Below are 23,060 nucleotides of genomic sequence, written 5' to 3'. Positions count from 1 at the left end.
AATAAATAAATAAAACAAATTACAACTCGGTCAACCCACACCGCGTGGGTCACGTGACCCGCTCGCAGGTGACGCTCATTAACCCCCGACGTGGTTTCACGCTCAGCGCACCTTCTGCTTCCGGGTTGCTATTTGCGGCGTGCTAGCACAAAAAAAAAAAAAGGCTAGGGCGAGTCTCCTCTGCTGATGCCATGTTTAAGCAGTGAGCATGGCGGACAATCATATGGAATACGCCTTCATGCATGGCCAGTCCATGGGACAGCATCTCGCCGAGGACCCGGTGAGTGGCTTTGTCGTCTTTCGGCGGCACGAAGGAGCGTCCGTCGGCCGTCGAGCAGGAACGGTGCCCCCGGGCCGTGATAGCGAGCATGCCGCTTATGCCGAGCACGTACCGGCTTTACCTTGTCTTGTTGCCCGCATTCATAACATTTGCCTTTTGTCCGACGTTAACGTTGAGCTTTTAAACGGAAATCATGCTTAAAATTGTAGCGCTTTTTTGTTCAAATCACAGCTGAATGGATAACAAATGAAAGGCATGGGTTGGGCCACACCGTTACCTCGTTCTCTTCTTAACACCGCTCGAAGACATCATTACCGTCTTTTACCGTGTTATTATGGAGCAAACTCACCAGACCTTACATCTTACATTTATGTAACATATATTTTGAAGGGACTCCGCCGCTAACCCAAAAGGGACAAGCGGTAGAAAACGGATGGATGGGTATTTTGAAGGGGTTGATACACCCCCACTGGACGTTCCGTTAGATTCACCTGCTAAACGTGATACGATACAGTGGAAGAGCTAATATGCAGTTTAATTGTACACTACACCAGTGTTTTTCAACCTTTTTTGAGGCAAGGCACATTTTTGTCATTAAAAAAATCCGGAGGCACACCACCAGCAGAAAACTTTAAAAAAATGTAACTCCACCAAGTCGTCGTGTCTTATTTTGAGTGTGTTGGTGTCTTCCCGTGTGTAGTGCTTTAGTTCTTGTCTTGCTTATTTTGGTGGCCCTTCCTGTATTGCCGGTGTTTTCCTGTAGTGGCTTCATGTCTTCCTTTGAGCGCTATTCTGCGCACCTGCTTTGTGTTAGCAAGCAAGGCTATTTACGTTGTTGCTATCCTTCTTTGTGTGGACATTGTTGATTGTCATGTCACGTACGGATGTACTTTGTGGATGCCGTAAGTTTTTGCTGTCGTCCAGCATTCTGTCTCTGTTTACTTTGTAGCCAGTTCAGTTTGACTTTTGTTTTGCATAGCCTTTTCCTTTAGTTCATTTTGGGTTTATGCATTACATACCCTTTTTACCTGCACTCTGCCTCCCACTGTGGTCTGCATATCGGGATCACAACAAACCATCCTCGTCTCCCCCGACACATTCCGACTTTTACAAAGCAATGCTGCCACCTACTGACATGGAGTATTACGTGGTTACCCTGCCGAGTTTTACACAGCACAGACTCTAAGCAACGGCACATTATTGGCATATTCTAATTTTTGTTTTGCAAAAAATATTTTTGGGATAAATTAGGTGAAGTTGCATAATTTCCCACGGCACACCAGACAATATCTCACGGCACACTAGTGTGCCGCGGCACAGTGGTTGAAAAACACTGCACTACACTACCCTACTCTACACTAGTGTAGTGCTAACCCTAACCCTGTACCTACACCTTGGATACACTACACCAGTGGTTCTCAACCTCTTTTCAGTGATGTACCCCCTGTGAACATTTTTTTTAATTCAAGTACCCCCTAATCAGAGTAAAGCATTTTTTGCTTGAAAAAAAGAGATAAAGAAGTAAAATACAGCACTATGTCATCAGTTTCTGATTTATTGAATTGTATAACAGTGCAAAATATTGCTCATTTGTTGTGGTCTTTCTTGAACAATTTGGAAAAAAAGATATAAAAATAACTAAAAACTTGTTGAAAAATAAACAAGTGATTCAATTATAAATAAATATTTCTACACATATAAGTAGTCTTCATCTTAAAGTGCCCTCTTTGGGGATTGTAATAGAGATCCATCTGGATTCATGAACTTAATTCTAAACATTTCTTCACACAAAAAATAAATCTTTAACATCAATATTTATGGAACATGTCCACAAAAAATCTAGCTGTCAACACTGAATATTGCATTGTTGCATTTCTTTTCACAGGGGGTAGCGGAGGTTGTATATTGTAGGGTCCCGGAAGAGTTAGTGCTGCAAGGGGTTCTGGGTATTTGTTCTGTTGCGTTGATGTTGTTACGGTGCGGATGTTCTCCCGAAATGTGTTTGTCATTCTTGTTTGGTGTGGGTTCACAGTGTGGCGCATATTTGTAACAGTGTTAAAGTTGTTTATACGGTCACAGTGTTTTCCATAAACTGCCAAGATACCTGTGGCGGTGGGGGCGTGGCTATGGGCGTGGTCACCATGACATCGAGTAATTTGCATAATTTACTACAATGATATGATTTTCTCTAAGAAGGCTCAAAAATGTATACTTACTTACTAATAACAGTTTTGTTTTAAACGTCCATCCATCCATCCATCCATTTTACAATACAATTACAACACTTTATGTACATATTTATATACAGATTTGAACAATAAGTTATTCACTGAAATATATTTATTAATTGTGGTTCTTACAAAAAATATATATTATAAAATATAAAAGCTAAAATGTCTCTTAAAGCTCTGCCCCTTTTATTAGTGCATACTAAATCATTTAACTTTAGCCTACTACTACAACCATATTATTTACCAGCAACATAAAGTGAAACAGAGGCAGAGGTGTCCTGCCACAGTCAGTAACAAATACACAGAAAACAGTAGTGGTCAAATACAAATAAGGCAACAAGAGAAGTATCCTACACTTCTCTTTTGTAAAGTAAATCTGAACAGCCTATATGGGCATCTACATCAACTATATGATTTGCCTGAGAAGCTGGGCAGGACAAAAAAAAAAAAATATATATATATATAAATTTTTATTTGTGGCGGACGTAATTCTTTCGTGGCGGGCCGCCACAAATAAATGAATGTGTGGGAAACACTGGGCCACCCTCAGTGCGACCTGTATGGCTGTTGGCCAAGTATGCCTTGCATTCACTTGTGTGTGTGAAAAGCCGTAGATATTATGTGATTGGGCCGGCACGCAAAGACAGTGCCTTTAAGGTTTATTGGCGCTCTGTACTTTTCCTTACATCTGTGTTCACAGCGGCGTTTTAAAAAGTCATACATTCTACTTTTTGAGACAGATACCGATAATTTCCGATATTACATTTAAAAGCATTTATCGGCCGATAATATCGGCAGTCCGATATTATCGGACATTTCTAATGCACGCATTACTGAAGTGGCTCAGAAATATGGAACAAACATCCACAATTGCAAACATTGCAAATGAGGACGTTTACACGGTTGCTGACTCTGCCAAAGGGGTCAAATATATTCGCAAGATGAGGAGAGGGTTGAAAACCAGGTCGAAAAACTGTTGCTCGTGTGGATAGGTGAAAAGCAGCTGGCAGGTGATAGCATTTCCGAGGCTATGATTTGCGAGAAGGCTCACCATTTATATGGTTTATTAGCGCTCCGTACTTCTCCCTACGTCCGTGTACGGCTCCGTACAGCGGCGTTTTAAAAAGTCATAATGTAACTTTTTGAAACAGATACCGATAATTTCCGATATCACATGTGCTAAAATAAAAAACAGGAAAGTCAGCGAATATTTGTGGCATTTTTTTTAAACACTTTTGGAGTTTCGCAGTGGTAAATGAGCGGTGGCTTCACTTTGCAGTCACCACTAGCGTTATCCCAAACTAGCAGTGTGAGGCGATCCTTCATCGGCTGGCGTCTCGGTAGTGTCTTCTCCTCCAATATAATATATTGTAAGTCTGCTTTGGCATATTTTTCCAAAAAAGTCAAAGTTCGGTTTTATCACAATTAAAGACTTGCTGCGGCACAAAGCCCCCTTTGCTGATAAAATCGTCAAATTGCTTGATAAACTTTGTCGGATTTGGAAGCCTCGCTATGTATGCACCAGCATGCTGTGAATGCAGATCCTCTTTTTAAACTTTTTGAACCACCCAAGGCTCGCCTTTAAATTGTTCTTCCGTGCTGGTATCAGTGTGGTCACCTTTTGGACATCAATTTGCCATATAAATGGCGAGCCTTCTCGCAAATCATAGCCTCGGAAATGCTATCACCTGCCAGCTGCTTTTCACCTATCCACACGAGCAACAGTTTTTCGACCTGGTTTTCAACCCTCTCCTCATCTTTGCGAATATATTTGACCCCTTTGGCAGAGTCAGCAACCGTATAAACGTCCTTATTTACAATGTTTGCAATTGTGGATGTTTGTTTCATATTTCTGAGCCACTTCAGTAATGCGTGCATTAGAGATGTCCGATATTATCGGCCGATAAATGCTTTAAAATGTAATATCTGAAATTATCGGTATCTGTTTCAAAAAGTAAAATTTATGACTTTTTAAAACGCCGCTGTGTACACGGATGTAGGGAGAAGTACAGAGCGACAATAAACCTTAAAGCAGGGGTGGGCAATTAATTTTTACCGGGGGCCCCATAAGCAACCCGAGCACTGCTGGAGGGCCACACCGACAATATTTCAATTAAATTTTGCTCAATATTATTTTTGATATACCGTAAGATAAATAATAATAATAATAATAATAATAATTTCATTTAACCTAATTTAACTTTATACAAAAGCAGATTGCTTTTGATGGTTTTATTTTTAACACTGTCTTACACAACACTTCCTGATGTATAAATACAATGCAAAAATGTCCATTTCTGCAAAGGGTTAATTTCTGTCACTTTATCCTGCATTATCCAACATTTTTCCCCATCAGATTTGGACAACCATCTGTTGTTAAAAATCGTTTTTAATCATATTTATTTTATATTGTTATTTTTATTGGTTTTATATGTAATTATTTTTTTTTATTCAGTCATTGGTGGAGCTAAGGATAATATTTGAATATTGTTTTTAATATTGTTGTGCAGCACTTTGGAAACATTTTGTTGTTTAAATGTGCTATATAAATAAAGTGGATCGGATTGGATTGTCACACCTGCCAGCTTGTCCCATTTCAGTCCTAACATGTCCAAACACGCATTTACCTATGTGAACAAATCATTACCTGTGGTTGTCTCTTTAATTGACTGCATGGCTGCCCGCTCCTCCGTGATTTGAAAGTCTGTAGTTATCCCACGTAAGAAGATGAGCAGCTGGGCGGTAGGGTTGGGTATCGTTTGAATTCGAACGATTCCGATTCCGATTCTTTGTTTCGATTCCGATTCCTGGCGATTCTCGCTTCCGATTCTTTTAAGAGGCAGGGTCAACAAAAAGTTTAGGATATTTTAAATGAGCTAGCTAACCTACAGTCTTTCTGAATGAAATAGTCTGACATTCTCCATCAATTTTAATTCTATTAACTTTTTATGAACTTTACTATAAATTCCTCACAGGGCTGTTTTCAACTAGAATATAAATATCAAATCTATGAACTTGAATATAAATATTATAAATTATGAATACATTTTCCCAGGGGTACACTTTCCTCAAGAGAGCTTTATTTTTGAAAACCTCATGAAAACACATTTACACATAAGTGTATGATGCTGCAGGAAACCTCATGAAAACACATTTACACACACAAGTGTATGATGCTGCAGGTACTTAAAAATGTTACCGTGCTCCCACTGATGGGCTAACCTGGTGCAGAAAAGCAAATAAACAATAAGAAACAACTTGCAAAACCCAGTCCAGATTAGCAGCAGGTACAGTATAAAATCAGAGACAGTTTTTGTTTAGGAAAATGACCATATCCGCCTTCTCAGGCAGGATGTGTGAGCGTTCTGGACAGATAGTGTCTCCTGCTGTGGAAAATACACGTTCGCTGGGTGTGGAAGAAGCTAGAACGCATAAATAGGAGAAAGTGAGATCTGACAGCAAAGGATAAGTCTTTTGTTGGTTCCACCGGACCACCACCATGCAGCAGGGTCGTCAGACATAAGTATCGGTGGAACGTCCTGGTACATCTGCAGCTTTCTCTCCACTCGTTTCTTGATGGACATGGAGCTCTGTTATTTCGCGGTTATTTCATTTTTTTTGTAAAGTAAAGCCACACTTTCGACCGCCGACGCCCGCTATCCATGCCTGAGCTTGACTGACTCGCTCGGCTATGCTAACACTTCCGGCGGTGGGCGCTTCTTCGTTGGTGTTCAGCGGCTTCTTCTTCCGGTTCGGCGGACATATTTTTTTCCGGTCGGCGGACTGGTATCGAAAATAGGAATCGAAATTTAAACTTTTGAACGATTCCGGGAGAATCGTAAAATTAGTCCCGGTTCCAATCGATACTCGATACCCAACCCTACTGGGCGGTGTCACGTACATCGCAGCTCTCATCCAAAGCCAGCGAAAAACAGTCAAAGTCTCTGTACATATCAGCGCAACAGAGTCCAATAAGCACTCCTTAATAAACTCTCCGTCAGAAAACGCCTTACTTTTTCTGGCGATTTTGTGAGAAATGACGAAACTTGTCCTGACAGCTGCATCTCTGGGGGTGTGAAATTTGGCAAAAAGCCCTTGTTGGGTTTGCAGTTTTACCATCAACGCATCAGCCTCCCTTGCGCGCGCTTCATCAGACAGATTCCAGTATTTTTCCTCGTGCTTCGTCGTGTAGTGGCGATGTTGACATGCAGAGTTTCAAGCACTCCTCATTCTCTAGCGGGTGACTTTTCAAATGATGCTACAAATTAGCAGTGGTGCTACTTTTTGTAGCAACGCTTTTGCTGAATACTTGACATATTACGGTTGTCTAACATCTTCCCGCTTGAAGCCAAACCACCGCCAGACGATGGACCCCCTGCTGTTTTTCTTGGGAATTAAATCTTCCTTCATTTGTTACCAGATTGGCACCTTCTTTCTCTCGTATTACAACTCTCACCACTCCGCTAGCATCACAACTAACGTTAACATGCCACTACCTTTCTGCTCCGCGAGGGCGTATGACGTTGCACACGCAAGAGTATGTGACGTATGTACCACGAAGTGCGCTTGTTTTATGTCTCTGTGAGAAGGATAGACAAGAGAGTGAGAAGAGCCTGTAGTGTAATGCCCGCAGCTAAAAGCAACTGCGTGAGAACGTATACCGTATTTTTCGGAGTATAAGTCGCTCCTGAGTATAAGTCGCACCGGCCGAAAATGCATAATAAAGAAGGAAAAAAACATATACAAGTCGCACTGGAGTTTTAAGTCGCATTTTTAGGGGAAATTTATTTGATAAAACCCAACACCAAGAATAGACATTAGAAAGGCAATTTAAAATAAATAAATAGTGAACAGGCTGAATAAGTGTACGTTATATGAGGCATAATAACTATAACATATAGAACATGCTATACGTTTACCAAACAATCTGTCACTCCTAATCGCTAAATCCCATGAAATCTTATACGTCTTGTCTCTTACGTGAATGAGCTAAATAATATTTGATATTTTACGGTAATGTGTTAATAATTTCACACGAGTCGCTCCTGAGTATAAGTCCCACTCCCGGCCAAACTATGAAAAAAAAACTGCGACTTACAGTCCGAAAAATACGGTACTCGAATATCACGTTATAGTAATTTTCTATATCGCACAGAGACAAACCTGGGATATATCGAGTATATTCGATATATCGCCCAGCCCTAGTTCACACACACAGGCACATTTGGCTAGATCGAAAAGTTCGTAAATCGAGATTCCACTGTATGCTCGTTTTTAACCATGATGTCTGTGAATGGTTAGGTCGTCTTGCCCTCGCACTGTTCCCCCTGGGATGTTAAACAGGTTGTTTGTGTATGACAGGAGCTGGCAGCCATCAAAGCCAGAGTTCAAGAGCTGGAGATGGAAGAAGAGACTGAACGGCTGAAAGAGGAAGAGGAGGAAGAGGACAGGTGTGATGCTGAGGAGATGCAGATCCTGACCAGCAGCCCCCGGCCTGGTGAGACAACCTGGGGTTTGATGTGCGCTAGCAGTACTAAGTACACATTGTGGAAGCGTCAACATGTTTTGGGGCAGGTGTGCGGCACTGCAGCCTGGAGCCAGGTGAACTTGCCGTGTCACCATGTGGCTAACACCTGGGACACTTCATCTGCCTCATCGCTGCCCAATGAGACGACGCAGAAGGCTCCCGTTTTTGTCAGCTGATGCTATTTTCTGCTTCTCTGCTCCCCTCTCACTCACTCAACTTTCCTTGCCTTCTCATAATAGAGACAGAACCCCCTCGTTTTATCCCTCCAATGTTTCGAAACACAGACTCAAGTCATGATTCGTTTGACCTGGAACGACCCCCCCGAGTAATGACTGTTGCAGCATGTCAACCATTTTTGTTTCTGCCGCAGGGCCGTTTTACAACATGACACCCGAGGAGAGGATAGATGCAGACAACAGATCTGTCTACGTCGGCAACGTAAGACCTGTATCATTTACATCCACACTGAGGCCATTGAACATACACAAGTCTTGTGTCACTAAAGTGCTAGGAAAAAATATTTCCATATGTTGTAACGTAAATATACAGGGCCAATTTGCAACTATTAAATCAACAGATTTATGCCAGTACTTTAATGTGAGTCACATTTTTAAAATTAAAAAAAAAAATCAATCCTGTATAGACAAGATATGGGAAAAGTAAGGGTGTAACGGTACACAAAAATTTTAGTTCGGTACGTACCCCGGTTTAGAGGTCACGGTTCGGTTCATTTCCGGTACAGTAAGAAAACAACAAAATATACATTTTGTGGTTATTTATTTACCAAAATTTGTAAACAATGGCTTTATCCTTTTAACATTGCTTTAAAATAGCTCTCTGCGATGAGGTACCGACTTGTCCAGGGTGTACCCCGCCTTCCGCCCGATTGTAGCTGAGATAGGCTCCAGCGCCCCCCGTGACCCCGAAGGGAATAAGCGGTAGAAAATGGATGGATGGATGTGTGTGATGGATGTGAGCCACCACTAGGCTGATCAGTGCAACAGCAGGCAGTCTTGAATGCTAAGCATAACAATAACATACATATACACACAGGGTCCATTGCCAGTGTTAATGCAGTCAACATATATAAAATAAAAACTAAATAAGATAAAACTCAGAATTGGTTTCTTAACAAAACCTTTCTACATATAAAGTGCAACATTAAACTGCTTCAAGTTGTTGCTCAGATTAAATAAACTGACAAAACTTTTCTTCTACATACAAAAAGTGCAACCCTAAACAGTTTCAAGTCAACTCAGCCTAAGATTAACTTTTCTTTTCCCCCCCAACCTTTAACCCTGGTGACTTTCACTCAATTTTCATGTTTTTTGCCAGAAAAATCAGTTTATACACATTTTCTGCAGAAAGAGCAGACCTGCTTGCAGTTAAAATGTCTCCAGCTGTGGAAATTACCCTTTCGCTGGGCACGGAGGTTGCAGGTATGGCGAGGTAGTGCCTGGCTAACTTGGCAGTAAGAGGATATATGGGCTCATTGTTCTTCCACCATAAAAGCGGGTCAAAATCTAGTTTTTAATGCAATATGGTCTTAAATCTGCTGCTATAAAAATACCAACGGCATTTGTTATTGCTTTAGCCCTGCCTGACTCGCCAAGGAGAGGCTGCTTGAATGCGGTGTTTGCACAACGCTCGTCTTTCTCTTCGTTTAAGCGATGTTATCCATTGTTGTATCGCACCGCGAAGCCGAAATGCTCCCAAACGGGAGATCTTAACGAGGCAGGAAGGTCTTCCAGCTCTGGCTTTTGCATGTTGTAGTAGCCCGGTCATTGCTAGCATGCCGTGTGTTCTGCCTCGGTGTGCATTGTTTACACAACGTGCGGTGCGCTACTTAATATGTCCGTGTGGAAACTCGTTCGGTGCACCTCCGTTCCGAACCGAACCCCCCGTACCGAAACGGTTCAATACAAATACACGTACCGTTACACCCTTAGGGAAAAGGTAATCACACCACTCATAATTTCACTTTCGATTTGGCTAAAATGGCCTTACATTTTGTAATAATAAGTATGTAAATTGTATTAATAAAGAGCTTTTCACAGATAAAATCACAAAGCGCTATACAAAATATAGGTGAAGTAAAACAACAATTCAATTAAAACAACAATACAAATAATATAAAGTGGATTAAAATTGATAGTTAAAAGGTGCATTAACTAAAAGCTTTACTAAAAAGGGAAGTTTTTAAATGTTTCATAAGTGTCAACACAGTCAAGTTCACGGAGGGACTGGTGCAAATTGTTGCAGAGTCTGGGAGCTATTGCCTGGAATGCCAGGTCTCCACGGGTTTTAAAACAAGTTTTTGGGATCTTTAGAAGACCCTGGCCTGAAGACCAGAGGCTGCGCCCTGAAGAGAAGGGGCATAACAAGTCAGCAATGTACTGAATAAAGCAACTTTCTTTGGTATACTGTACACTTGGTACAAATATATCGCCCAGATCTACCATCTCATTGTGGTATGTAAAAAGGTTCATGTCCTTACGCAGAAGTCTCACAGTTACTGTTGTCATCTGCAAATTTAAAAATTAAATTATTAGGATGTACATGCCTACAGTCATTAGTATAAAGTATGAAAAGGACACCGCCTTCTATGACTGTTTTGATGTCTGACAGCGTCTGATTAACCTTCTCTTGCTGTGTGCAGTCAAAGAATAAAACCATTTAATCAGAGGAGTGTTGACATTCAAGTCTCAATTTTTTTAAAAGCGAGTGGGGTGGCAGTGTTAAATGCTGAGCTAAAATCAATGAATGCAATTCGAGCATAAGCTTTATGCTATAAGCTTTTGATCTACACGTTTCAGAAGCTGAGTGATAAACTGATCCAGCTTTAGTGACTCAATAAGCATCAAGTAGCAGTATTGCGAAACAAGAACAATCACTTACTGTACAATGTCTGCTCTCACTGGAATGCCGACTGATGGGATGTTTATCTTCCCGTTTAGATGAAGAATTAATCATAATCCTCACGCAGATTTAAAAAAAAAAAAAGAGGTGATTGAACGTCTGTCTTTCTTGCCCTCATTGGGTATGAGTTGGTTGTCAAAGTTGACCAACTTCTCGGTTTATGGCAACATCCTTGTACTATCCAGGTGAGAGGCATGATTTATAATCTAAAATTCACTTTTAACAACTCAGAGGCGACGCAACAGCTCACCGGCTCAATATGTCAATATAGCAGCTTAAACTAGTTGGCTCTTTGGCTCAATGCTTTGGTCAGCGAGTGTATTTGGCTATTGGCGAGTGACTGCAGCTTTATTTACACATCAGTTTGCTTGAGAAGCTCTCTCTGCTTATCGCGACTTTATCACTGATCTCATCTGTTTATGTTGTTCACTTCTGTTAGAGACTTAGCACGGGAGCTCGCGAAAGCTCCTCTGCTGCTTGCTCGGTGTCAAATATTTAGCTACTCTTCAGCTTGAAAGTGCCTCGCCCCCATCGCCTGTGCGTACAGACCTAGTTTAGCGGCTGGGGTGGCTGAAAAGTAGTTTTAAATTGAGCAGTCAGCGGTTTTCACCGCAGTGAGCGAGTACAGGCTCCTTGGCGTCAGGCTATAAACCGAATGTTAATGAACAGATTAACCAAAACTGCTTTGACATAGTAGCCTAATTACTTTATAAGAATAAACAACAAACATAATTGGAGGACTCAACTTTATTATCTAGCCATAAAACACATAGGCAACCTTAAACACTTTGGACGTTTTTTAGGATACCGGTATATACTGTATACTGCAGGGGTGCTCACACTTTTTCTGCAGGCGAGCTACTTTTCAATTGATCAAGTCGTGGGGATCTACCTCATTCATATATATATAATTTATATTTACTTATTTATGACATATATGTTTTTGTTAACAAGTTAAAGGTGATTAATGATAATGCAAGCATGTTTAACACATATAGTTAGTATTGTTAATAAATTAAAGGTGTTTAATATTATACAAGAATGTTTAATACATATAGATAATATTGTTAACATGTTAAAGGTGTTTAAAGATAATGCAAGCCTGTTTAACACATATAGTTAATATTGTTAACAAGTTAAAGGTGTTTAATGATAATACAAGCATGTTTAACACATATAGTTAATATTGTTAACAAGTTAAAGGTGTTTAATGATAATACATGCATGTTTAACACATATAGATACCTTTCTTTCATGAAGACAAGAATATAAGTTGGTGTATTACCTGATTCTGATGAATTGCATTGATTGGAATCAGACAGTGGTGTTGATAACGTCCGCATTTTCCAAATGGAGGAGAAAAAAAGTCCTCCTTTCTGTCCTATACCACATGAAAGTGGTTGGTTTTTGGCATCTTATTTGTCCAGCTTCCATACTCCTTTGTATACACTTTACAAGAAATACATTGGCGGCAAACTCCGTAGCTTGCTAGCTTGTGCACGCCAGCTTTCTGAGACTCTTAGCGCAGGCAGGATGAAGCAGAGCTTTTATTGTGAAGGCAGGAACTGTGCCTTCACAATAAAACTGTCTTTGGAGTTTTGACGACAGGTACGGCGCCAGAGTCTATTGAAATAAAAAGTGTTTCTCGCCTTCCTGTCAGTAATTTTTTCTTAATACTGAGCTGGCAGCAGCCAGCGTCATCTCACAAGACCCTCGGGTGCCGTGAATGTCAATCAAGTGACGGAAGTGACGTCATAGTGAAGATTTATGATCGCTCATTTTTAGGACTATTTTTTTTAATGCCTGGCTGGGGATCGACTGATACACCCTCCGCAATCGACCGGTAGATCGCGATCGATGTAATGAGCACCCCTGGTATACCTCCATTCGGACTAAAAATACCATGTATCAGTTTTGGTGCATATCGCCCAGCCCTAATTCAGGTCATGAAATGTAAATAAAGTACTGTTGGCGGAATTGTGTACCGTATTTTTCGGAGTATAAGTCGCTCCGGAGTATAAGTCGCACCGGCCGAAAATGCATAATAAAGAAGGGAAAAAACATATATAAGTTGCACTAGAGCAGTGGTTCTTAACCTGGGTTCGATCGAACCCTAGGGGTTCGGTGAGTCGGCCTCAGGGGTTCGGCAGAGCCTTCGCCGCGAAGGAAAAGACACACCCGACTCATCGTGTAAATAAAAACTTCTCCCTATCGGCGTATTATGGATGCCCCCAAACAATGTTCCCTCTAATTTTCCATATGCGTGAGCAAACGCAAAAATTCTTCAGGCACTGTGGCCACACCCGCAGCACACCTGTCCAAAACCTGACTAAATAACAAGTTACATGTTTTATTATTATAATCAAATAACAGCAGTCATTTGCTTGAGATTATTTTCTAATATAAGTGTTTTGGCCCACTTACAATGACAATAACAAAAAATATTGTTTTTCATGAGCTGTGTACTAGTATTGTATGTATGGGTGGGAAACAAAGAAAAAGGAACAGACTTTGCTGTGAAAATTACATGAGTGGCACTTTCCAAGGTGAAGCCGCGCATTTCTGAACTGGTCTCTCAAAGGCAACAGCAGAAGTCACACTGATTTGCAGGTGTGTAATTTGTTGTGACTTCATGCACTGTGTGGGTTTTGTTCTTTGAACAAGGTAATGTTCATGCACGGTTCATTTTGTGCACCAGTAAAAAAACATACAACTTTGTCTTGAATTTGAAAAAAACAAAAAACATTGTATTTTTCACTAAAGAAGGGTTCGGTGAATGCGCATATGAAACTGGTGGGGTTCGGTACCTCCAACAAGGTTAAGAACCACTGCACTAGAGTATAAGTCGCATTTTTGGGGGAAATTTTAGTTGATAAAATCCAACACCAAGAATAGACATTTGAAAGGCAATTTAAAATAAATAAAGAATAGTGAAGCGGCTGAATAAGTGTACGTTATATGACTCATAAATAACCAACTGAGAACGTGCCTGGTATGTTAACGTAACATATTATGGTAAGAGTCATTCAAATAACTATAACATATAGAACATGCTATACGTTTACCAAACAATCTGTCACTCCTAATTGCTAAATCTTCTTCCTCTGTGTCGCTTCTAAACAACTCTGCCAACTCCAAAGGTAGCGAATGCGCCGCTTCCTCTTCTATCGGTACGTCGCTTACGTCAGAGTCATCGTCAGTTGCAGTTCCAATTATTCCAGCCTTTCTGAATCCAGACAGGATGGTTTCGGTTGTCACTGAAGCCAATGCTTTGTCGATCCGTGTGTGTGTGTGTGTGACGATTGCTGATATACGTCTAGTCTCTTACGTGAATGGGATAAATAATATTATTTGATATTTTACGGTAATGTGTTAATAATTTCACACATACCTGTAAGTCGCACCCCTGGCCAAACTATGACAAAAAACTGTGACTTATAATCCGAAAAATACGGTACTCCCATTAGCTGCATTGTTAGCCACCTCGTACTTGTCATATTTTAGGAGTTAGAATGCATAAAAAATGAAACGTGTTCTTGTCTTACATAGGAAAGATGAAAGATACACAAGGCAAATGTTGCCTATGTATGATATATCATAATATATTGCAGTATTCATCCCTCCAACACATGCTCCAAACTGATTGGTAACACAGAAAAAAACACACAATGTAAGCAACACACGTGTCAGGTCAACTGATTATATTACTTATTAAATAAACCTTTCCCTGGTGTTTATGTCCTTGGCGTGTTTGCAAACCTTTGTTCCCATGACACACCGTGCTTCATTTCCCATCCCAGGTGGACTATGGAGCCACTGCAGATGAGCTGGAGATCCATTTTAACGGCTGTGGTCCCGTCAACCGTGTCACCATCCTCTGTGACCGATTTTCCGGTCACCCTAAAGGGTCAGTTCAACATCAACAGCATTTTCCAATCTTATCGTCTTGTCGACGACACATTGTTATTATTCCTGGCTTATTTGTTTTTTCTTTTTGTCCCCCAGCTTTGCTTACATCGAGTTCTCTGATCGCAACTCGGTGCAGAGTGCCGTTGGGCTGCACGAGACTTTGTTCAGAGGAAGAGTCCTTAAGGTATGAACCACTTTCAATATTTCTCACAAGTAAAAGCATTGTACCAAAATGGTAAATGGGTTATACTTGTATAGCGCTTTTCTACCTTTTTAAGGAACTCAAAGCGCTTTGACACTATTTCCACATTCACCCATTCACACACACATTCACACACTGATGGCGGGAGCTGCCATGCAAGGCGCTAACCAGGACCCATCAGGAGCAAGGGTGAAGTGTCTTGCTCAAGGACACAACGGACGTGACTAGGATGGTAGAAGGTGGGGATTGAACCAGGAACCCTCAGGTTGCTGGCACAGCCACTCTCCCAACTGCGCCACGCTATCCAAAAAACATAGTACGTCCCATCTGGTGGCCGATACTGCCGTAGTATTGATGTGTAGTTCATTTATCCATTTGCTTGAAAATGCTTATTTTAAGCCAGAAATGCTGTAGAATATATGATGTAATGTGGCCAACACGTCAGACACTCACAATACTGCAATATGAAGTATAAACAATAAAACATTAACTATTAATAGTATGTGAAAGTACAACTTCTGCCTTGTTTACTTCTGAAACGACCTATCAAGCAGCTAAAATGCGCCAAACTTTGCAAAGTATGGAGAGAATTGATATGCATATTACCCATCATGCCTTGTTGTGGATTGATATGGGTTTTACAAAACCCAAAACCAGTGAAGTTGGCACGTTGTGTAAATCATAAATAAAAAACGGAATACAATTATTTGCAAATCCTTTTTTCAACCTATATTCAATTGAACATACTGCAAAGACAAGATACTTAACGTTCAAACTGGAAAACTTTATTTTTTGCAAATATTAGCTCAATTGGAATTTGATGCCTGCAACATTTTTATAAAAAGCTGGCACAAGTGGCATAAAAGACCTGAGAAAGTTTAGGAATGCTCATTAAACACTTATTTGGAACATCCCACAGGTGAACAGGCTAATTGGGAACAGGTGGGTGCCATGTTTGGGTATAAAAACCGCTTCCATGAAATGCTCAGTCATTCCCAAAAAAAGATGGGGCGAGGGGTCACCCCTTTGTGAACAAAGGTGTGAGCAAATTGTTTAAGAACATTCCTCAACCAGCTATTGCAAGGAATTTAGGGATTTCACCATCTACAGTCCGTAATATCATCAAAAGGTTCAGGGAATCTGGAGAAACCACTGCACGTAAGCAGTAAGGCTAAAAAACAACATTGAATGCCCGTGACCTTCGATCCCTGAGGCGGTACTGCATCAAAAACCGACATCAGTGTGTAAAGGATATCACCACATGGGCTCAGAAACACTTCAGAAAACCACTGTCAGTAACTACTATTCGTTGCTACATCTGTAAGTGCAAGTTAAAACTCTACTATGCAAAGCCAAAGCCATTTATCAACAACACCCAGAAACGCCGCTGGCTTCGCTGGGCCCGAACTTATCTAAGATGGACTGATGCAAAGTGTAAAAGTGTTCTGTGGTCTGACGAGTCCACATTTCAAATTGTTTTTGGAAACTGTGGACGTCGTGTCCTCCGAAACAAAGAGCAAAATAACCATCCGGATTGTTATAGGCGCAATGTTCAAAAGCCAGCATCTGTGATGGCATGGGGGTGTATTAGTGCCCAAGGCATGGGTAACTTGCACATCTGTGAAGGCACCATTAATGCTGAAAGGTACATACAGGTTTTGAAGCAACATATGTTGCCATCCAAGCAACGTTATCATTGACGCCCCTGCTTATTTCAGCAAGACCATGCCAAGCCATGTGTTACAACAGCATGGCTTCGTAGTAAAAGAGTGCGGGTATGTAACACAGTGGTAAAAATTCCCCTGTGCCAACTTTTTTGCAATGTGTTGCTGCCATTAAATTTTAAATTAATGATTATTTGCAAAAAAAATGAAGTTTCTCAGTTGGAACATTAAATATGTCTTTGCAGTCTATTTCGATTGAATATAAGTTGAAAAGGATTTGCAAATCATTGTATTCTGTTTTTATTTACGATTTACACAACATGCCAACTTCACTGGTTTTGGGTTATGTAAATTGTGTATGGTGTTTGCACATTTTTTTTTTAGTAATGTCCACAAAGTTTAGTGAGCTGGTTGTGTGACAATGTGAGCTGACATTGTGTTAGTTGTAGTTTATTTGGACATATGGTAATCATATTTTTCCCCCTATAAGGTCTGATTTTTAAAAAGCATTTTTACACTTCAGGTGATGCCCAAAAGGACCAACATGCCCGGCATCAGCACCACAGACCGGGGAGGGCACCGGGGCGGCCACTCGCGAGGCAGAGGTCGAGGCTTCCAACCCCCGAGGGGGCAGCCCGGCTCGCGGGGCAGGTTCCGCTACCAGTCCTCGAGACCCCAGCACCAAAACCCCCACCCTTACTACGGCGGTCCCCCTCAGGGCAAGAGACAGTGGGGCCACATGGACTACCACGAACAGACGTCCAAGCGCTACCCTTGCCTTCTACTCATCACCCCGCCTTCGGAGGAGCTGGGGGCGGGGACAAGCGGACAACACTACGCCCAGCAGCGCTAGTGAGCCCCTCCCCCTTGTGTACCAAGTGGGCGAATGGACTGGTTTTAAAGAGCAAACATTTCCAGGCATTACTAGTTCCAGGTGTCTGCATCCGTCCTCCAGGTAGTTGCTTTTTAAGCTTGTGCTGTGTAAATGCATGACGGGGAGAGACCACGTCGTTGTAGTCCAGTAGCTGTGCTCTTTCATTTTAACAAATGTATTTGTTTCTGCTTGCTATGTAGAGTTCCTCTCCCTGTTTAACTTGTACATCCTTTTTGCTTTATATGTGAACAAATAAAAACATTGATCTGACACTTCATTTATTTACACGTGCGTTGAAACAGGTCACATACATGGAAGACTTCATCCACCTTGAGCCATCATCCCCGAGACCATTTCATCAAAAGCCCTGAAGGAGGAAGAGTTTCATTACTAAAAAGGAAGACAACAGACTATATAGTAGGGATCGACCGGTTATTGGCATTTTGACACGTATCTGCCTTTTTTTTCTTTTTTTTAACCACAACATAACTACATTAGCAGATACAATATATGCACATATACCAATATCCAGTATTAAAACAAATAGTACAAACTAGAGATGTCCGATAATGGCTTTTTTGCCGATATTCCGATATTGTCCAACTCTTAATTATCGATACCGATATATACAGTCGTGGAATTAACACATTATTATGCCTAATTTTGTTGTGATGCATTAAACAATGTAACAAGGTTTTCCAAAATAAATCAACTCAAGTTATAGAAAAAAAATGCCAACATGGCACTGCCATATTTATTATTGAAGTCACAAAGTGCATTTTTTTTTTTTAACATGCCTCAAAACAGCAGCTTGGAATTTGGGACATGCTCTCCCTGAGAGAGCATGAGGAGGTTGAGGTAGGGGGTAGCGGGGGGTGTATATTGTAGCGTCCCGGAAGAGTTAGTGCTGCAAGGGGTTCTGGGTATTTGTTCCGTTGTGTTACGGTGCGGATGTTCTCCCGAAATGTGTTTGTCATTCTTGTTTGGTGTGGGTTCACAGTGTGGCGCATATTTGTAACAGTGTTAAAGTTGTTTATACGGTCACCCTCATTGTGACATGTATGGCTGTTGACCAAGTATGCTTGCATTCACTTGTGTGTGTGAGTGAAAGGCTGTAGATATTATTTGACTGGGCCGGCACGCAAAGGCAGTGCAGTGTTTCCCACACATTCATTTATTTGTGGCGGCCCACCACGAAAGAATTAAGGCCGCAACAACAACAAAACATATATATATATTTTTTTTTGAGTCCTGTCAAGCTTCTCAGGCAAATCATATAGTTGATGTAGATGCCCATATCGGCTGTTCAGATTTACTTTACAAAAGAGAAGTGTAGGATCAAGATTTTTGGAGCTCTTTGTTCAGTGGATCAGATGTTTGATGAAGCTTTGTGTCTATCTACCACCACTACTGTTTTCTGTTTATTTGCTACTGACTGTGGCAGGACACCTCTGCCTCTGTTTCACTTTATGTTGCTGGTAAATAATATGGTTGTAGTAGTAGGCTAAAGTTAAATTATTTAGTATGCACTAATTAAAGGGGCAGAGCTTTAAGAGACATTTTAGCTTTTATATTTTTATAAGATATATTTTTTGTAAGAACCACAATTAATAAATATATTTCAGTGAATAACTTATTGTTCAAATCTGTATATAAATAAGTCATACATTTTACTTTTTGAAACAAATACCGATAATTTTCGATATTACATTTTAAAGCATTTAGCGGCTGATACCGGCAGTCCGATATCGGACATCCCTGATAAAAACCGCCAATCAAGCACTGGCCCGTTTGTCCTACATGAGAAAAGTTCTCTTTTTTTTCGCTGAAGCCCAATTTTTTTTTTTAATACAAATTTCTCAATGTCAATTCTCTCCAAATATGTTCAGACATCTGCTAAGCCACGCCCCCCTTTCACTCCTCGCATCACCTACAATACATCGTCTCCGCTTTTCAAAACTTCTGATTTTTGCCGGGAAATACAGTTTTTGTCCTTCCCTGGCGCCTGCCCGGTTTTGTTTTGCTTTCGCTACTGCGGCGACCGGGTCGCTCGACGAGCCGACGTGCGCAGCACTCGAAGCTTGGGGCTCGTTAAAAGGAGCGCCACGAGTTTCATGTTCCGTCATTCAATCAAATAACGCACAGGTGTCAAACTCGAGGCCCGGGGGCCAGATCTTTTTTTTTTACTAGATGCAAATAATTATTTAGATTTTGACAGGAATTTTTTAAAATCTTTTAAACGTTATCTAATCATGCCAAACATATATAGTGTATTACAAAAACAGGTTAGTAAAGATAAAAGCAAACAGCTGAATATTTGATGTATCCATTAGTTTGTGCATGAAAAAATCTTATCAAGTGCATAGGCAATAATGTAATATGAGGTGATTACTGGTATACATTTATATTAATGCTGTCAAACTGTTTTTATTTATTTAATATTAATTACAGGTTATTCCCCGCATGCATAATTTCAATTCATAAAAAAGTGGCCCTATGAAGGCAGCCATTACTGCAATGTGGCTCTCAATGAAGTGAAGTGAATTATATTTATATAGCGCTTTTCTCCAGTGACTCAAAACGCTTTTACATAGTGAGACCCAATATCTGTGGCACTGGGAGCAGGTGGGTAAAGTGTCTTGCCCAAGGACAAAACGGCAGGGACTCGGATTGGCGGAAGCGGGGATCGAACCTGGAACCCTCAAGTTACTGGCACGGCCGCTCTACCAACCGAGCTACGCCACCCCGAAACCCGTTTGACACCCCTAAAATAACGCGACTGATGGATGGACATGAGGACGAGAGAAAAGATATATCTGCCCGTGTAAAAATCTTGACAAATAGACTTATCGGTGAAGGAGTTGTGCAGGTTCCGGAACATCTGGAGAGAAGTACAGAAGAGCAGGCAGCAGCTTACACATTCTCATACTTTTTGTAGCATCCAGGTAGAAATGTCCGCCATCTTAAAACATTTTGGTGCTACATTAACTACATTATGTAGCGACTGGTCAGACGATTCCTATTGTATCTAGTTTGTTTTTTTTACTATTCATGTTTAAATGCATTTACTGCAAATGAATATTGTTTCCAAATATCGGCCTCCGTGTCTACTAATAATCCGTATCGGCCCTGAAAAACCTGCATCGGTCGATCTCTACTACTGCATGGACACATTTGCTACGCGTGAACTCACTTGGACTGAATAGGGTTGCCAGGTGTGTGGAATGGGTTGCACATTACATCGGTGAAGGAGTTGTGCAGTTTCCGGAACATCTGGAGAGAAAGGTTACAATAAATGCCACTTGGCAAACAAACGGGCTGCGGAAGGTGGCTTTGTGCGTATTTACACTCACACTTCGTATTTCATTGTCCCGTAACGACGTGTTGGAAGAGTCCACCACAATGACAAATTTGACCCTGGAGTTTGTGACATATCCATATCTAGTCAACTGCTTAAGGATCAACTTGAAACTTGCTTACTTACATTAAAAAAGGTTGTTGGAAAAAAATGAAAATCTAAGAAAAAAAAAAGAGCAAAAAATCGGAATGTAATGAGAAAAAGATGACATTTTTAAACTAAAAATATACTGAGTCCCTCATAACACAAAGTTTAGATTTTAAATATACATATCTGTTCAAAAATAAATAAATAAAAATGGTCCCCACATACTTGCTTTTGGTGGACATTTTTTTTAGACACACCTGATCTAAAATATTAAAAGCTCTCAAAATTAGAAAAAATTAAAATAAAGTTTAGTTTGTTAATTAAAAAATTAAGATAATACTCATTTATGAATTACCCGGTAATTAATTTGAAAAAAAAAATACATATATATACACTGGTACACGTGTAACTGAACATTAATATTTTCGTACAGGCATAGTTTTTGACACACTAGCGTATGCAGTTACACGATTGTACTAATATTACCTGTGCATTTGAGTGAAATATAAGAAAAATGAGCAAAAAATCGGAATGTAATAAGAAAAAGATGACATTTTTAAACTAAGAATATACTAATATACATATTTGTTTTTTAAAAATACAACAAAATTAAAATGGTCCCCACATACTTGCTTTTGGTGGAAATTATTTTTTAGATACCTGATCTAAAATATTAAAAGCTCTCAAAATAAAAAAATAAAAATAAACAAAGTTTAGTTTGTTAACTAAAAAATTAAAATACTAATTTATTAATTACCCTGTAATTAATTTGGAAAAAAAAACTAATACACACTGGTAAACATGAATATTTTCGTAAAGGCATAGTTTTTGACACACTAGCTTATGCAGTTACACCATTGTAATAATATTACCCGTACATTTGAGTAAAATATAAGAAAAAGGAGCAAAAAAATCTGAACGTAATGAGGAAAAAGCTGAAAAGTTACAACTAATAATGAAAATTAATATACTTAGTCACCTATAACAGAAAGCTGACACTAAGTTTTGCCATCAAATATATATATAATATCTGTTTTAGCCATATATATATTTTTTTTTTTACAAAATAAAAGCATATCAAAATGGCCCACACTTACTTGTTTGGACATCCCTGCATGACAACCAATTAATTAAGTGTCAATTAAAAAAACAAAAATATTATATTTATAATAAATACATTTGTGACACATTTGCTATTGTCCAATTATGCAAATGCTTGTTTTTAGAGATCAGATCCAACAACTGCATGCACATTGTTAACATTAAACGTCACTAAAGTCTTAAATGCAAAAAACATTTTTTTAAAAGGATACACTTTGTAATCTTCAGTGGGGTAGAGAAGACCCAAGTAGAGTTCTTTCTGGTCCCCCAGTGCCTTCCCCACAGCAGAGATCTTCGCCTCCACCACATCCAGGGAGGTGTGCACCGTGTAGTGGAATTTCAGCTCATTCTGCGTGGGAAGGCTGCGGATAAAGAGCGGGTAGTTCTGGAAAAAAAAAAAAAACACAAAATCAGAAAACACAATAACAACCCAGTCACATTGCAACCACTTGTACGATGTTAATGCACCCGCATGCTAATGTCATTAGTAATCCAACACTACTCCGATGCATTTTAAACGTTAGATGTGTAAAACGCTCCTACATCCAATAATAACTGCTATTTTGCGGCTAAAAAGGAGAAAGTATTACCTCTTTGGCTATTACTGCTATGCACACCGCCATTTTAGTTCTCTTCCTGTTGTGGGTGCTGTCACGGTGATCACGTGACATAGAGACGTTTACGTACCGTAGTAAAAACGAAACATGGTACCCAGATTGAGACTAGAACAGAAACGCAACGTCTTTAGATCAGGAATATACAGTTTACATACATGATTTATCAACGTATTATGTCAATTATACCTATTATGACAAATATTCAAGTCACAGTACACGAAACCGTACCAGGAAGGGGAAAAAAACGATTTTAATAAAACAATATGTTCCCAAAAATATTAAAGATGTTCC

General features: G+C 40.1%; 3 protein-coding genes across 3 annotated transcripts in view; 2 read left to right on the top strand and 1 right to left on the bottom strand.

Moving 5' to 3' along the window:
- The first annotated feature begins 92 nt into the window (after positions 1 to 92).
- pabpn1l (PABPN1 like, cytoplasmic) lies at positions 93 to 17,883 on the top strand. Its single transcript, XM_062033688.1, has 6 exons — positions 93 to 280; positions 7,873 to 8,008; positions 8,409 to 8,476; positions 14,758 to 14,864; positions 14,963 to 15,050; positions 17,256 to 17,883. The coding sequence occupies exons 1-6, from the start codon at positions 209 to 211 to the stop codon at positions 17,583 to 17,585; spliced, it is 801 nt and encodes a 266-aa protein (XP_061889672.1). The 5' UTR covers positions 93 to 208; the 3' UTR covers positions 17,586 to 17,883.
- trappc2l (trafficking protein particle complex subunit 2L) lies at positions 17,756 to 22,812 on the bottom strand. The gene is made up of 5 exons (XM_062033689.1): positions 22,743 to 22,812; positions 22,365 to 22,537; positions 20,960 to 21,047; positions 20,800 to 20,879; positions 17,756 to 17,973 (listed from the first exon to the last, which is right to left on the bottom strand). Exons 1-5 carry the CDS (start codon positions 22,773 to 22,775, stop codon positions 17,928 to 17,930), a joined length of 420 nt encoding a protein of 139 aa, XP_061889673.1. The 5' UTR covers positions 22,776 to 22,812; the 3' UTR covers positions 17,756 to 17,927.
- The window catches only part of galns (galactosamine (N-acetyl)-6-sulfatase), a 75,135-nt gene continuing 69,998 nt past the window's right edge, over positions 17,924 to 23,060 (top strand). The window contains exon 1 of the mRNA XM_062033687.1: positions 17,924 to 18,023. The gene's annotated coding sequence lies outside the window, so the exon portion shown is untranslated. The remainder of the gene's footprint in view (positions 18,024 to 23,060) is intronic.

Source organism: Entelurus aequoreus, linkage group LG02 (genome assembly GCF_033978785.1).
Source record: "Entelurus aequoreus isolate RoL-2023_Sb linkage group LG02, RoL_Eaeq_v1.1, whole genome shotgun sequence".
NCBI classification, from domain to species: domain Eukaryota; kingdom Metazoa; phylum Chordata; class Actinopteri; order Syngnathiformes; family Syngnathidae; genus Entelurus; species Entelurus aequoreus.
Note: the sequence above shows the minus strand (reverse complement) of the source record. Positions and strands in the feature narration are given on the sequence as shown.

Coding starts and splice junctions, on each gene's coding strand:
- pabpn1l (XM_062033688.1), top strand. CDS start 209: ATGGCGGACAATCATATGGAATACGCCTTCATGCATGGCCAGTCCATG. Junction 281..7,872: donor AGCATCTCGCCGAGGACCCG/GTGAGTGGCTTT, acceptor TGTGTATGACAG/GAGCTGGCAGCCATCAAAGC. Junction 8,009..8,408: donor GACCAGCAGCCCCCGGCCTG/GTGAGACAACCT, acceptor TTTCTGCCGCAG/GGCCGTTTTACAACATGACA.
- trappc2l (XM_062033689.1), bottom strand. CDS start 22,775: ATGGCGGTGTGCATAGCAGTAATAGCCAAAGAG. Junction 21,048..22,364: donor CCCACTGAAGATTACAAAGT/GTATCCTTTTAA, acceptor GCAGTTGACTAG/ATATGGATATGTCACAAACT. Junction 20,880..20,959: donor GGGACAATGAAATACGAAGT/GTGAGTGTAAAT, acceptor CTTTCTCTCCAG/ATGTTCCGGAAACTGCACAA.